The 16,628-nt window shown below is 40.1% G+C and overlaps 1 protein-coding gene across 12 annotated transcripts in view; it reads right to left on the bottom strand.

The window, feature by feature from the left end:
- Nucleotides 1-16,628, bottom strand: part of TTN (titin) — a 245,176-nt gene that overhangs the window by 11,805 nt on the left and 216,743 nt on the right. For all 12 annotated transcript variants that reach the window (XM_048308565.1, XM_048308553.1, XM_048308560.1 and 9 more), the window contains 27 exons: nt 16,234-16,530; nt 15,542-16,129; nt 15,143-15,445; nt 14,718-15,014; nt 13,967-14,254; nt 13,580-13,879; nt 13,177-13,479; nt 12,709-13,014; nt 10,830-12,596; nt 10,438-10,734; nt 9,585-9,872; nt 9,192-9,491; nt 7,047-9,113; nt 6,653-6,955; nt 6,265-6,570; nt 5,885-6,175; nt 5,471-5,770; nt 5,059-5,364; nt 4,513-4,818; nt 4,133-4,414; nt 3,268-3,861; nt 2,879-3,166; nt 2,464-2,763; nt 1,718-2,020; nt 1,141-1,443; nt 439-1,023; nt 7-312 (listed from right to left, as the gene is read on the bottom strand). In XM_048308565.1, the coding sequence (XP_048164522.1) occupies nt 7-312; nt 439-1,023; nt 1,141-1,443; nt 1,718-2,020; nt 2,464-2,763; nt 2,879-3,166; nt 3,268-3,861; nt 4,133-4,414; nt 4,513-4,818; nt 5,059-5,364; nt 5,471-5,770; nt 5,885-6,175; nt 6,265-6,570; nt 6,653-6,955; nt 7,047-9,113; nt 9,192-9,491; nt 9,585-9,872; nt 10,438-10,734; nt 10,830-12,596; nt 12,709-13,014; nt 13,177-13,479; nt 13,580-13,879; nt 13,967-14,254; nt 14,718-15,014; nt 15,143-15,445; nt 15,542-16,129; nt 16,234-16,530 (12,174 nt within the window). The remainder of the gene's footprint in view (nt 1-6; nt 313-438; nt 1,024-1,140; nt 1,444-1,717; nt 2,021-2,463; nt 2,764-2,878; nt 3,167-3,267; nt 3,862-4,132; nt 4,415-4,512; nt 4,819-5,058; nt 5,365-5,470; nt 5,771-5,884; nt 6,176-6,264; nt 6,571-6,652; nt 6,956-7,046; nt 9,114-9,191; nt 9,492-9,584; nt 9,873-10,437; nt 10,735-10,829; nt 12,597-12,708; nt 13,015-13,176; nt 13,480-13,579; nt 13,880-13,966; nt 14,255-14,717; nt 15,015-15,142; nt 15,446-15,541; nt 16,130-16,233; nt 16,531-16,628) is intronic.

Below are 16,628 nucleotides of genomic sequence, written 5' to 3'. Positions count from 1 at the left end.
TCTTACCAAATGGATCTTTGCATGCAACTGGTTCAGAAGCAGGACTTGCTTCACTTTCACCAATGTCATTTTGAGCAATGACACGGAATTGATATTCAGCATCTGGAACAAGTCCTGTGACTGTGTACATTGTAGTGGTAATCTGTGTCTTATTATGCCGGACCCATTTTTCTGTAGATGTCTCTTTACGTTCAATATAGTAGCCAGTTACACGAGAACCACCATCATCTTTAGGTCTGGACCAGGACAAGTTGACAGAACTCTTTGTAACATCAAGCACTTCAGGTGGGTTGTTTGGAGGCTCTGGAGGATCTATTAATAATTACAATAATAAAAATAATAGAAATAACAGTGATATACCATTAAAATTTCTGCATATATTATTGCACTTTTAAATCATAATGCAGTAACTATTTTTCAGTCTAGAAGAAAACTTACTTAGAGGTGTCTTTGGTACTGCTGGTTCTTCAGATTTGAGAGATTTGCTAATACCGAAATGGTTTTCAGCAGAAACACGGAAGTGATATTCCACATTTTCTTTGAGCCCTTTCACCACCAGTGATGTCCCTTTCACTCTAGAGTCAACAGTGTACCAGGCAGTCTTCGGCACTTCTCTTCTCTCAACGATATAACCCAGGATATCTGCACCACCGTCATCTGTAGGAGGTCTCCAGCTTACTCTGACAGAACGAGCTTGTAAATCATCATACTCAAGTGGTCCTTCTGGTGGATTTGGAATGCCAATCACTCTGACTTTAATATACACGGCTTTCTTGCCGCACTTGTTTTCAAGTACCAAATCATAGGTGCCTGAATCTTCTCTTTCTGCATCTTTGATCACAAGTTCTGTGTGAGTGTCAGAAGTCGCAATCATGGCCCTCTTGCTGATGTCCTGTCCTTCTTTTGTCCATTTGCATACTGGGATGGGCTTACCCTTAATGGGTATTGTAAGCCTGATTACTCCTCCTTGTCTCACCATGAGACCTTCTTGGTATTTTTCATCAAGTTCATAGTCCGGATATTCTGTAAACAAAAATAACACATCATGCTATGTCCTTCTACAGATGATATCATACCTGCTTTAGGCAAATATTTTTTTAGGACAGCTTTCAACAAGAATTAAGCCTTGAAATGTCTTACCAAGCATTTCTGTTATTTTGACTGTTCCTGGCACTTCAGCAGGTTCTCCTGGCCCACCAGCATTACAGGCTAGCACACGGAATCTGTACTCTGCACCCTGGGGAAGATGTGTCAAGGTGTATTCCCGAATCTTGGTTGGCGTAGTATTGCATTTGGTCCATTCAAATTGATCAACCTTCTGCATCTCAATTAAGTAGCCAGTAACTTTAGAACCACCTTCATCTTCTGGTGGACTCCAAGCCAGGGAGACAGATGTTCTTGTAGTATCAGTGACTCTTGGATTCTGAGGTTTACCTGGAGGAGCTGGAAGAGAAGATCAAATAGGCAAGTGGAATATGTTTTAATGAATATCTGAAAGATGAAACTTTCAACTTATGAACTGTAATAAGTCTACAATGAATTTATACAGGAAAACTTCAAATGAAAGATTTTCACTAATATTCTCCTTGTTTTCTCCAGTCAGAATCTCATTTGTTAATACATCCAGATAAATTTCCAAATTAGAAAAAAGGGTAAATTTTACTAGTGTCATTCTCTTCTACTATAATGTGTTTAATCTTTGTAGGAAATTACTTACCAATTGGATCTCTGGCAACAGCAGACTTGGAAGGACGGCTGGGTTTCCCAGTGCCTCTGGCATTGATTGCTGTGACCCGGTGTTCATATTCTAATCCTTCGACCAACCCAGTGGAACGGTAACGAGTCATGGTGACTGGAACTTTATTTGCACGGATCCATCTATCTGCTCTAACTTCTTTGCGTTCCACAATATAACCAGTAATCTGTGAGTCACCATCGTCTTCTGGAGGATACCAAGTCAATGTCATGCCGTCTCGAGAGATATCAAACACTTCTGGAGTGCCAGGAGGACCAGGAATACCTGTAAAAATATGACATGGAATTAGTGAAGAAAGCATCAGATTACTCTACACATTAGTAGTATGTGACATATTGTGAATAACAATGTAATATCAATGTCTTATCAAACTCTCTTAGTAGTAGATATCTGAGCAATTTACAAATTGGGTCAGTGAAAAACTTCTGGTTTTGTAATGGGGTAAAGCAATTTTTCAAGACTAAAGGTAGATCTGAGCAGAAAATCCAACTTTACCATCCATGTTCTGTGCAGTACATCTATATTACACATACAGATTTATGGATGTCATTCTTCTTTGGATTACTGTGCATCATAATATACCATTCTAGCTGGCAAAAGGAAGTAGCAACATCTAGAAAATTCTAGTATATGTGTGGATATATAAGCCCATTTAAAGATATATTTTTAATTTTAAAGGTAGAGAATGAACAACAATTCAGACTTACGGATTCTGCTCTTGCATTCTATGATTTCAGACTGCAGGTAAGATCCAATTCCAAAGCGATTTGTAGCAGCTACACGGAACACATATTCTGCACCTTCAACAAGTCTGGTGAACTTAAATGTTGTCCTGGTTACTGACTCTGAAACTGGCAACCATCCAGGACGATGAGCATCACGCTGTTCTACCACATACCCACTAAGGGTAGCTCCACCATCCAGCTCAGGTGGCTCCCAGGAGATGGTTACATAATTTGAATCAATTTCATCAATTCTGATAGGTCCAACAGGTGGTCCAGGCTTGTCTAGGGGAAAAAAAAAAAAGAAACTTACAAAACAGGTGGAAAAAAGGAATCATATTTCTCATGTAAAAGTTGAAATGGAGAAATTTCATGGACAATTATTTTCATGAATTCTTACCAAGGATTATAACCTTTACTGTATCAGTAACTGTTCCAGTTGTGTTCTTCAGTTCAAGTGTATACTCCCCAGTGTCATGTATGGTGGTCTCACGCACAGTTAATTTGGCAATTTTGGCAGCAGTCTCCATTTTGATGCGTTCTGATTCTTTTAGTTTAGAACCAGCAAAGAACCAAGATGCAGCTGGAGGTGGTCGTCCTTCAATTGGAATGGCTAATTCGATGGGCTTGCCAGCAGGTACGTGGATTGTCTTCTGAGGTATTCCAGTAAAGTCAATTGTTGGTAGAACTAAGGAGAGCAAATAATTGATATTTTAAATACCTGTTTTATAACTATCACATTCATTTGGTGTAAGCTTGACCCTATTGTTTTCAACAGTAGACACCTACCTTTTTGGTCTTGAACTGTCACTGCTGTGACAGTCTCTCGTGGTTCCGACACGCCCTTCTGATTCTGTGCTCTGACCCTGAACAAGTACTGTTCACCTTCATTGAGAGAGATAATGGTATGTTCATAGACGGTAGGCTTCAATGTCACTACCTTCAACCATCTTTCTGTTCCAGCTTTGCTGGCCTCAATAACATAGCCAGTCAATCTGCTGCCGCCATCGTGCAGTGGTTTCTCCCAAGCAAGTGTAACAGTTGACTTAGTGGTGTCAATCACTTCGAGTTTTTGTGGTACCATGGGGACATCAGATACCAGTACTGCATCAGATGTTTCACAGCCTTCACCAATGCCATAAATATTTTCTGGTAGTACTCTGAAATAATACAAAGCTCCTTCCAGAAGTCCAGTAACTCTATGAAGTGTCTTACTGCATTTGATAGTGACAGTCTTATAAGCTCTCATGGAAGCTTCACGTTTCTCAATTATGTAATTGTTGACTGGGGCTCCACCGTCAATGACTGGAATGTCCCAAGTAAGTGTCACAGAATCTTTTGATGCTTCCTTAACTCTCACTGCAGGTGGTGGACCAGGTGTATCTAAAACAAACAAACAAAAAAATTTTTTCCCCTTTTGAATCCTTTCATTTTACAGTAAATAACTACTTCTGCATAAAACAAAAATGGGATTTGATTTGTAAACTAGCACAGCTCCAGAAATTTTCCTTTGGATTAGATTGTTTCCCTGACTCCTCAAACATTCTCATGTTATTTAAAATGCAAACTTCCTTTGGAAATGAATGAGGCTTATTTCTGAGCAATGGGCACACAGAGTGGCATAATGCTCATATACAACTGTAGCAGTACTTACCATACACTTTCACAGAAATAGTTGCAGATTTTTTTCCTGATTGATTTTCAGCCTCAATGATGTATTTTCCAGCGTCATATCGATTAACTTTATCCACAATAAGTAGAGTGTAGCTGTCGGTAGTATCAATAATGCCTCGACTTACAAGGTCAACACCCTGCTTGCTCCATGTGATTACAGGAGCAGGTCTGCCAGATACAGAGACCATTAGGCGCAGGGAACCACCAGCTCTGACTGTAACTGTCTTCTTCAGATCATCAGCAAGCTCAAGTTCAGGTATTTCTGATGAAGGGTATAAGAAACATGGAATTAGTTAATCTCATAGAAGTTCTAAAGGAAAATATACATTCCTTAAAATATACATTACGTTTTCAAATTACCTATTCTTTCCACAGGTTCTATTTCTGCTGATGATTCACTAAATTCGCTCATACCATTCACATTTGTTGCAGCGACTCTGAATTGGTATTTCTGGTTTGTTTTAAGACCAGTCACGGTGAACTCAGCATTCCTCAGAGTGGCAGTTGTATGTGGTCGATACCACTGTTCACTACCTTCTTCTTTCATTTCAAGAACATAGCCTAAGAGGTCAGCACCACCATCATATGTGGGCTTTGACCATGCTAAACTTATGCTGTGCTTTGTAGTATCCACAACTCTTGGAACTGAAGGTGATGCAGGAGTATCTTTGAAAAAGAAGAAAATGCATTTTACATTGTTGCAGAAAACATTTTACAGTCAAAACCGACTTCCAGACAGCTAATCCCGGGAAATGCATTTAAGATGAACTATAACTGTTTTTAATTTATTTCAATACTAGCTAGTTCAGTGAGTTTATGTGTGGTTATGGGCTTCTTAGTTAATGTGAGTTTATGCTCCATTATTATAAATAAATATTAAAATATGTTTTAAATATTGTAACTTACATGATGGTTCTTTACATAACATGTATTGTGAAGCTTCACTAGGTTCACTGTTTCCAGCAGCATTCACTGCAGTGACACGGAATTGGTACTGGCTCCCTTCCATGAGACCGGTGACTTTCAGTCTAGTATCATAAATGGTGTAATCTCTATTCACTCGTGTCCAGCGCAGACTTTTTCTTTCACGTTTGTCCACAAGATAGTCCTTAATCTCACTGCCACCATCTGATTCTGGTTTCGACCACTGAATGATGATATGTTCCTTGCCGACACTCACTTCTTCAGGAGCACCAGGCTGTGTTGGAATAGCTATTTTTTTTAAAGGTGAGAAAAAAATATTATTGTTCAATACACTGTGTATCCATGAGAATTATTCCACAAATTCTGATGCAGAATGGAAGGTAGTAACACTCACTGAAAGCATTTTTGGCAATCACAGGTTCTGTTTCAAGTGGAACACCCGGTCCATATTTGTTGACAGCTCTCACACGGAAGATATATTCATTATTTTTAATAAGTTTTGTTACCACAGTTGATAAAGTCTGGCATTCAGCCTCAACAATAACCCAGTGAAGTCTGCTGGTTTCACGCCTTTCTATCATATAGTGAGTGATTTCTGCACCGCCATCTTCCTCAGGAATATTCCATGCCAGAGTACATTTCTCTTCTGTTACTCTGCTAACTGTGATTTTGCCTGCACATGGGCCTGGTGAATCTGTGTAGGAATCAAAATAAGTATTGTTATTAGCAGCTAAGGAAAAGCATCTCATTTAAAAGAATGTGGGGTTTTTAGTATACTAAGTATTAATACTAATCACGGGATACATACCAAGCACTTTGACAAGAACAGAAACTTGTTTCATCCCACTGGCATTTTTAACAGTTAGGATATATTTTCCACTATCACTTCTGTCACAGAACTTGATAATTGCAATAGCTCGTTTGCTGGTGTATTGCAGAGATATCTTTTCACATAGCTCCAGTTCCCTGTCACCTTTGGACCAGAAGACTTTTGGTTCTGGTTTTCCACCAATAGCTGCATCCAGAACAAGATCTGATCCAGCCCTAATGCTCAAAACTTCTCCCTGAAGTCTGGCATCAAGTTCAGCCTTTGGTGGTGCTGGAAAAAAGAGATTTGAAAAAAAATTACATGACAGTACTGAAAATAGAATGTTATGTTTTCAATTGTTCCAAGTAAATATTCCTTACTGTATTCATCTTTGCAAATGACAGCACCAGTTGATTCAGATCCTTTGCTAATCACACCAGCAGCATTCTTTGCTAGTACACGGAATTCATAGGCTTCATCTTCACTAAGAGCTGTCACAGTAAAAAAGTTTTCTGAGACAATGGTATAATTGCATTTCAGCCAACGTCCATCACCAGATTCATTATATGGTTTGCGCTCAATAATATATCCGACAATTTTGCTTCCACCATCATAAAGTGGAGGTGACCAGCTCAGCGACACTGTAGATCTGGTGACATCTGTTACCTCTGGTCTTCCTGGTGGATCTGGAGGAATAAAGCAGAAAAAATGAGAAATGCAATCCTATTTTAGCTTAAATAACAATGTAACTCTAAAAGTAGTACTTACCAACTGGATTTTGAGCCACTACAGGTCTGGAAGCTTCACTAGCTTTGCTAACACCTGCAGCATTTAGAGCATAGGTTCTGAATTGATATTCTAGGCCTTCCACCAACCCTGTGACTTTATAGTTGCATTCACAGCATGGTACTTTGTTCTCCTTCACCCAAAGGATGGTGTTGCGCTCCTTCTTTTCCACCCAATATCCAATGACTTTGCTGCCACCATCATGATAGGGTTCCTCCCAGCGAATGGCCATGGCACTTGCAGACACAGAATAGACTTCTGGCCTTGAAGGTGGGCTTGGTGGGACTAAACATAAGAAGGATGGGGAGAAAATGTTAGGAATTATAAATACCTCAGTCAGAGGAAAAGAACAAATTTTGATAAGTATTTCACTTACCAAATGGATGCTCAGCAACTACTGGTTTTGATTCAACTGGCTTGCTGACACCAAATCTATTTTCTGAGCTTACTCGGAAACTGTACTCTTGATATTTTGTGAGATGACTGACTTTGATCTGTGTGCGTTTCACACTGGAATTTACCAGCTGCCATGCTGTTGTGCCAGATTCACGTTTCTCTACAATGTAGTTTGTAATGTCACTGCCACCATCATCTTCAGGTTCTTTCCAGGTCAACACACAGGACTCAGAAGATACAGATGATATTTCAATTGGGCCAGTGACGGGACCTGGCCTTCCTATGACTACCACTGTGACAGTAAATGTTTTCACACCAGCAGTGTTCTCAAGTGTAAGGTAGTATTTACCAGAGTCACCTCTCATACTGTCTTTTACAGTCAGCGTGGTTCGGTCTTTTGTTGTCTTGATGGTCACTCTTTCAGTTTCCTTCAGCCTCATCTCCTCAAGTTTCCATGTCACTTTTGGAGCTGGGCGTCCACTGATTGGTATATCAATAGTAAAGGTGCTTCCAGCCTTGCATGTTATAAGCTGTCTGCTTATGTCACTGAGATCTGCTGTTGGTTCAATCTGTGGCTCCTTAACAATAACAGAAGAGAAAGCCTCCCTTGGCTCACTGTAGCCAGCATCATTCTTTGCCTTGACCCGGAACTCATATTCCGTGTTCTCCACAAGGCCTTCAACGGTGAAAGTAAGTTGCTTGGTTTGTCCAGCTGCAGTCCAGAAGTCAGATCCTTTTTGTTTCATTTCAAGAAGGTATCCAGTAATACGGCTACCACCATCATGATCAGGTTTAAGCCAAGCTAAAACTACAGAAGATTTGGTTGTATCAACAATATCTAGTCTCTTAGGTGGAGCAGGTTCTTCTGTGGCTACAACTGGTTCTGTTAATTCACAGGGTTCACCTACACCATATTCATTTTCTGCTGATACTCGGTAATAATATGGCATACCTTCTGCTAGATCTGTGACCTTAAGGATTTGTCGAGTGCATTTTGAACTCACTACTTGCCAGCTACGACGACTTGCTTCGCGTTTTTCCACAACGTAGTGGTGGATACGAGAACCTCCATCCAGAATAGGAGCATCCCACATTAAAGTAATAGATGTTCGAGTCACATCTTTAAATGTAATAGGACCTGGTGGACCAGGTGTGTCCAAAACCTTGACAGTAAATGTAATAGACTTGCTTCCACTGTTGTTTTCCACAGTAAAGACATACTTGCCAGCATCATTTCTATTGCATTCCTCCACAGTCAATGTGCTGAATGAATCAGTTGTTTGAATGTCAGCACGCAAACTAAGATTAACATCTGCTTTGGACCACACCGCAGTAGGAACAGGCCTTCCAGAGAAGGCAATAAATAGACGAATGCTTGCACCTGCTCTTACAATATGAGTCTGCTTGAAATTCGCATCAATATCAATTTCAGGAGCAGAAAGTCTGTCCACGGTTTGGACTGAAGCAGGAACTTCGCAACTTTCTCCTCTGCCAGCAGCATTGACAGCACTAACTCTGAATTTATAGTGTTCTCCTGCCTCCAAATCAACAACGGTATATTTAGTAGCAATAACAGTCTCTGCATTGACTTTCTGCCATGCTTCAAGATCAGCTTTGCACATTTCAATGATGTACCCAATTATTTCCATGCCTCCATCAAAAACCGGCTTTGTCCACTCTAAGGTTACGCTAGTCTTTGATGTATCTGTCACCTTTACAACATTAGGAGCACTTGGTGGGCTGACTGGTTCTCTGCATTTAATCAGCTTTGAAACGTCACTTGGAGGTCCAACTCCTGCAGCGTTTTCAGCCATGACATGGAACTCATACTCATTGCCTTCAATAAGGCCAGTTACTCTGTATCTGTTCTCAGTAATGGGCCTCTTACTGGATACTTTAACCCAGCGCATGCTCTTCTTTTCTCTCCTTTCAAGAATGTACTCATTTATCTCACTTCCACCATCTGACTCTGGTCTTGCCCATGTGAGTGTGATACTGTCTCCTGTTACATTGGTAGGCTCTGGAGTTCCTGGTGCATCAGGGAGAGCTAAAAAAAGAAAAATGTCATTAGAAAGACAAGATGGTAACACCGTGGATATTTGTGCAGAATGAGGTGGCAACTTACTGTAAGGTATTTGTGCGATAACTGGATCAGACTCCAATGGTCTGCCAACTCCAAATTTGTTCACTGCAGAGACACGGAACTGATATTCATTGCCCTTAATTAATTTAAGTGCTGTATAGGTGCAAGCTTCACATTTATCTTCAACTAATGCCCAAGCAATCCTGCTGGTTTCACGTTTTTCAATTATGTAGTGAGAAATAGAAGCACAACCATCATTTGCTGGAGGCTCCCACCATAATGTGACTTTTTCTCCAGTGATGTTTGTGAATCGTATTGGTCCACCAACTTTTCCTGGTGTGTCTGCAATTTTAAAGGTTCACAGTTATAATTTGCTGACACTTACAATAAAATACTATTTTAAGAAAAGCATGCTGACAGTGCTTGGTGCAGTACCTTGTACTCTGATGGTAATATCTTCCCGTTTAGTGCCTGATGCGTTTTTGGCTTCTACTGTGTACACTCCACGATGTTCCCGGATAGCATCTCTAATGAAGAGTGTACTATATCCAATAGCTGTAGTTATTTCTATATTCATTAATTTATCAATCTCTTTCCCATCCTTAAACCATGTCACTTTAGGTACTGGACGTCCTTTGATTAGAGCTTTAAGTCTAATGCTCTCTCCAGCTTTAACAGTAAGGCCTTCAAAGTGCTCAGCACCAAATTCAATTGTTGGAGCAACTAAAAAAGGAAAATATAAATCAATTTCCATATAGCTAAGTCTTTTTCTTATACTCTTCTAAGTGTATTAATTATAAAAGTTTGTGATATATAGAATTATTTCACTTAAAAAATGGCATTCTCTAAATAGCAGTTACTATATGAATGGTAAACTTATTTTTCCTGTAAGCACCCATAAGTGCATCATATTAATAACCGGTGAAAAGTGCTGTTAAAATGCGGTGTTAATAGTATGCAAACTACGTGAGGCACATTTCAATTTTAAATTATTCAGTGCATCAGAATACTACCGTCTATGCTTTCTTTCCAACTTTGCTGCTGCTGCTTATGCAAGAGAAATGTAGAGTGCCATGCTTTTCAGCAATTAATTATGTATGTCTACCAGATTTGGGTTTTTAATTTAGACCTTCCCACCTTGGAGCACAAACATAAATGTTCTGAATTGACTGGGAGGACCTCAGTCACAACTTCTTTGCCCCTTGACTTCCCACTTCCCATCAGTACAGCCAGAAACTCTATCTGGCTTCGATACCCAAATGCAAGCATGTTAAGAAGAAATTCTTACCGTTTTCATCTCTGGTCATAATATAGCCTGAAGACTGTGAAGGCGGGCTGATTGTACCAACAGCATTTCTTGCAAGCACTCGGAATTCGTATCGGTCACCTGGACTGAGCCCTGTAACTGTATATTGGCACTCACTCACATCAGTAAAGTTACACCTGAGCCAACGGTCTGCACTTCCTTGCCGTTTCTCAATGCTGTAAGCAACAATCTTGCTGCCTCCATCACGCAGAGGGGGGTTCCATTTCAGGGTGATTGTTTCCCTAGTGACATCAATGTAATCAGGAGTACCAGGTGGGTCTGAAAGGAAAATAATGAAGATTTATTTTTATTACTGCTCACCATAATCAACAAGAACAGAATTTTCTTGGATGAGTGATTAATAATTCACTTACCCACTGGAGAGACTGCCAAAGTAAATTTGCTTGGCTCACTCGCTCGGCTTAGGCCTGCAGCGTTTTCAGCATATACTTGGAACTGGTAATCCAGGCCCTCAAGCAGTCCAGTAATCCTGTACTCTCTGTTAGATATTAATGCAACATTAACCTTCTGCCACAAAATACTGTTTCTTTCCTTCTTTTCAACATGGTATCCCACAATCTCTGAACCACCGTCATAAACGGGAGCATCCCAGGAAATGCTCATTCCATCAGCAGTTACATTGTATACAACAGGCTTGCCTGGGGCACCTGGTGGTTTAAACTGATGCTTTGCCACAACATCAGCTGAGACAAGAGGTGGGCTCACTCCATATCTGTTTTCTGCACGAACTCTAAACTGATATTCAGTATCTTTAACAAGGTTTGGTACTTTGAAGGTTGTTCTTGCAGCACTTGAACACACCAGCTTCCAGTTCATTTGTGAGGTTTCTCTCTTCTCAATACTGTAGCCACTGATTTCTCCTCCTCCGTCATCCTCAGGAGCGTCCCATGACAAAACTACACTATCTGCTTTGATTTCATCTATTCTTAAAGGTGCTTTTGGCCTGGATGGAGGACCAAGAGTGATTACAGTGATTGTGAATGACTTTCTGCAGACTACATTATCAAGAATTAAAGTATATTTGCCACCATGCTCCTTTTTCACATTCTTGATACTTAAGCTTATCTTGTTTTCAGTTTTCTTGTAACGAAGATGTTCTGTTTCTTTAAGAGGGAGGTTGTCCTTGAGCCAGCTCATTGATGGATTAGGTTTACCTTTATAGGGCAGTTCAGCGTGCAGGTTGTGTCCAATTCTTACTGCAATCTGTCCTCCAGGAATATCAGAAAGGTCAGCCTCAGGTGTTATTATAAGTTCTTTCACTGTAATGGGTCCAACAGTAACAGAATCACTCATGCCTTTTTCATTTTTAGCAAAGACTCTGAATTCCACAACAGAAAGCTCCTTAAGTTTGTCAGCTACAAATTCACAGCTCTTGCTTGTGCCTGCGTATGTCCATTCTTTCTCTCCCTGAAGTTTCTTTTCAATAACATAGTCTGATATAATGCTACCACCATCGTAGTCAGGTTTGCTCCACTGCAATTTAACAGAACTCTTTGTAGAGTCTTTCATGGCTAGGTCTTTTACAGGTCCAGGTACGTCTGCAGCTTTCACTGGTTCAGATGTCTCACAAGGTTCACCCAGACCGATTTCATTTTCAGCAAGAACACGGAAGAAGAATGCAGTCTTTTCTGACAGGTTAGTTAGTTTAAAGGTGGTATGAGAACACTTTGTTGTAACAGTTGACCAGGCCCTCTTTGTAGCATCTCTTTTTTCAACAACATAATTTGTTATTTCAGAACCACCATTGATGAGAGGTGGCTCCCATACCAGTGTAACTGTGCCACGAGAAACATGCTTAAGCTGCAGCTTCTGGCATGCAGAAGGTGTGTCAAGTACTTTTACATTCACAAATGATGATTTTGCTTCTCCAACTCCATTTTCAATTGTAAGAACGTATTTTCCTGTATCATTTCGTGTAACTTGAGCAATACTAAGTAGTGTAGATGATTCTGTGTTCTGGATGATGTATCTTTCATCAGTCCCAAGATTCTTGTCACCCTTTCTCCATGTGACTGTTGGAGGAGGTCTTCCCTTGAATGGAATCATTATTTCCACATCTTCACCTGCTTTAGCAACAATAGATGTCCGAAGAGCAACATCCAGATCAATCTCTGGTGCCACTGTGGAAATAAATGAAAATTAATAATGCATACTTGGCATGTAAAATAAGAAATTATTTGAAAAAAAAAAAACCCACACAGAAAAATGATAAATCACAAAAAAATACAGTACCAAGAATATCTTTAGCTTGAACGGGTTCCATCATTTCAATAGGCTCTCCTTGTCCAGCACAATTCATGGCAGATACACGGAAATAATAATTAACACTTGGCTGAAGGTGGGATACAACATACTCAGTTGTTCTCACTTCTCCCTTAGTACTGACTACAGTCCATTCTTGCTCTTCACCTTCCCTCTTCTCCACCACATAGTGGGTAATTGGACTTCCTCCATCATAAGCAGGTTTAATCCAGCCAAGGGTAACAGATGTCTTGGTTGTATCCACAACTTTCAGCTTTGTTGGTGAGCCTGGCTTATCTGTAAATGATAGTTTATGGGGGGAAAAAACCACCAATCAGAATCCAATTAATTGTAAAGAGGAAGAAAATCTGCCCTTGATTACATTGGTACAATCCCACCCTAACTACTCATTTTCCATTGATTTCTAACCTCTTGGAAATAATGCACATGGAGTCTTACCAACAGGATCTGCAGCTTTGTAGAAGTCAGAAGCCTCAGAGAATGGACCTGGTCCAGCTGCATTGACAGCACAAACGCGGAAATGATATTCGCTGTTTTCAGTCAGACCAGTTACTTTCTGTCTGGTGTCCCGAATGGTTTCCTTAGAGACCTTGAACCAACTCAGACTCTTCTTGTCACGTTTCTCCAGAAAATATCCTGATATTTCACTGCCTCCATCAACAGTGGGCCTATTCCAGACAACCGTCATAGAATTCTTGGTTATCTTTGTGACTTCTGGTGTACTAGGTGGTCCAGGTGTAACTGAGTAAAAAAAAACATATGTCAGCAGATCAGTACTACTTCCAAATAATACACAAGACAATTCAGTTGCATAAGTTATTTTATAGAACTGATTTCTTACCAAATGAATTTTTGGCTATAACGGGTTCAGATTCCAGTGGATCACCAATTCCAAACTTGTTCACACCACGGACACGGAACACATATTCATTTCCTTTGATGAGTTTTGTTGTAGTTATAATGCATCCCTCCAGTTTTTCAGAAATTAAAGACCATACAACCCGACTTGTTTCCCGCTTTTCAACAACATAGTGTGTTACAGGTGCACCACCATCATCTGCTGGTGGGTCCCACATTATTGTAATCTTTTCAGCAGTGACTGTCTTAAACTGTATAGGTCCACTTGGGGGTCCTGGCTTGTCTGTGGAAGGCAGAAGAAAGAAGATGCTAAGTATTCATTACTGAATTATTGTTTAATAGTAAAATATAATTGCATCTCAAGCCATACCAAGTATCTGTACTCTAACGTGGGCTGATGCTGAACCCATGGCATTCTTCAATTTTAATTCATAGGTGCCACTGTCGAGTCGATTGGCATCCTTGATGAGTATAGAAGCAAATTCTGTTGTGTTTTCAAAAGACACTAGTGCACTGGTCAGTACCTCATTGCCATTTTTGAACCATTCAATTGTGGGTATAGGCTTGCCTGAGATGCCTAGTTTTAGCTTAACTGAAGTGCCTGCTTTGTACTTCACCACTTCTGTGTATTCTGGTGGCACATCGATTTCAGGTGCACCTTAAGAAAAAAATAAGAATAAGTTAAAAACATGTTTATTGTAGCCCTGTATTTAATAAAATCCCCAAATAATACTACCTTATTTAATCTAATAGTTAAAGATACTTCATAAATACAGATCAAAGTAAAGAGAGCATATATTAACTTAAATCATAAACCTAGAGTAAGTTAGAACTAATCATATGAAGAAAAGACAATTACATGTATAAGTATAACCACTTGGATCATGGGCAGACTTCTCTTGCTCAGAGAATAAAGATACCAGAAGACTTTAAAAATGCAGACACAGCCAAAGATGTTCCCTACAGTCATGCCCAAATGCTCACAGTCACTCATGCTTCTTGAATCAATCACTGTAAACTAGCCTTCCATATTTAAAAGACCATGGATCTGCAAAACAGTACAGCCTTTAATTGTCCTATTACCCCAAAATTATATCATTATATCATTGCAAAACACTTACCGTATGTATCAACACATGTGATAGGACCCACAACATCTGAGGGATTACTAATGGAACCGACAGCATTCTTCGCAAAGACCCGGAATTCATACTTGGAATTCTGTGTCAGGCCAGATACTGTGAATTGAGTCTCAATAACATTGGTGAAGCTAGCTTTTGTCCATCTGCCATCTGGAAGATCACGTTTTTCTACGATGTATCCAGTGATTTTGCTACCACCATCAAATGCTGGCTTCTGCCAGGAGAGAGTGATAGAGGTCTTGGAAATATCTGAGGCACGAACATTTCTTGGTGGTTCTGCAGAAGGAAATGTAAGAATTTTGCCAATAATTAACAGGTATTTTGAATATTGGCTTACTGTACAGAACAATTATCACAGGGGAAACAAAATTGTTGGGCTTCATTTTTTTCGAGGGAGTACATACCACAAGCATCAATTGCAAGGACTGGATCAGAAGGACGACTTGCTTTTCCAATGCCAGCTGCATTTTCTGCATAAACTCTAAATTCATAGATAAGGCCAGCGCTGATTGTGGTGACTTTGAAATGAGTGGTACGAATAAGGGTCTTGTTAGCCTTCTGCCATAGTATGCTATTTCTGTCTTTCATTTCCAGGTGATATCCAATGATAGCATTGCCCCCATTAGTGACTGGTTCATGCCATCCGACAGTAATACTCTCTCGGGTAACATTAGTGACCCATGGTGTAGAAGGAGGGCCCGGGGTAGCTGATGATTTCAAAAGAAGTGATTGTTAACAAAATTATATTTTTAACATCAGAGCATTAAAATATCAATGTATACCATGAGAAGCGCGTTACTCACTGTAAGGAAGCTTGACAACCACACATTGCGAGTCTATGTGATCGCTGATGCCGAAGCGGTTCTCAGCTTTGATACGGAATTGGTATTCTTCCCCTGTTGTGAGCCTCATAACTTTGATAACAGTTCTAGCAACAGTGGCAGACACTTCAGACCAAGCAGCAGTACTTGTTTCTCTTTTCAGTACAATATAGTTGGTAACCTGACTTCCGCCATCATAAGCTGGTGGTTGCCATCTGAGTGTTACACTCTCTTCAGTGACATCGCTAAGGACAACAGGACCAACAGGAGGACCAGGTCTATCCAGCACAACAATATTAACAAATGATTTTGTGGTGCCACTTGAATTCGCAGCAGTAATGTCGTATCTGCCAGCGTCAGCAGCCACACTTTCTTTAAGGTTAATGATGAGACTTTCTGCAGTGGTTTCTGTGTGAAATCTCATGGTAGGCTTCAGTGCAACACCATCTCTAGACAATGTCACCTTTGGCACTGGTTTTCCAGAAACTGGAATTTCAACTTTTAGGTTTGATCCTGCTCGAACATATACAGTGTTATGAGGGAAGCCCTTCATGTCAATCTCGGGAGATTCTGAAAAAGAAAACATTTCCAAACCATTAGAAGAATGTTCCATCTTTTAAAATGTGAGTGCAATGGACTGTGTATCAACTTTTGTCTCATGTCAGGAAGCATACCTAATTGTTCTTTAACTGTAACAGGGAGCAGTAGTTCCTTAGGATCACTTAAACCAGCTTGGTTTTCTGCAGACACCCTGAAGAAGTAGTCGACGTTTTCCTTAAGACCATGGACAACATGATGAGTTGTCTTTACAACTGCACACTTAACCCATTTTTGCTGTCCTTTCTCAAGAGCTTCAAGGACGTAGCTCACAATTCTGCTTCCACCATCATGTTCTGGTTTTAGCCATGAAAGAGAAACACTGTCCTTTGTGACATTTGTTACTCCTAGCTTTTCTGGTGGGCTGGGTTTTTCTGAGAAAAAAAGTGCAACAGGTTAAACAATATAGAAGGTATTTACTTTTTATATTAGCAATTACACAGGAACACAGTCTGGATCAAAAATATGTGTT

Source organism: Corvus hawaiiensis, chromosome 7 (genome assembly GCF_020740725.1).
Source record: "Corvus hawaiiensis isolate bCorHaw1 chromosome 7, bCorHaw1.pri.cur, whole genome shotgun sequence".
In the NCBI taxonomy this organism is placed as follows: Eukaryota; Metazoa; Chordata; class Aves; order Passeriformes; family Corvidae; genus Corvus; species Corvus hawaiiensis.
This window is presented reverse-complemented; position numbering and strand designations above follow the sequence as displayed.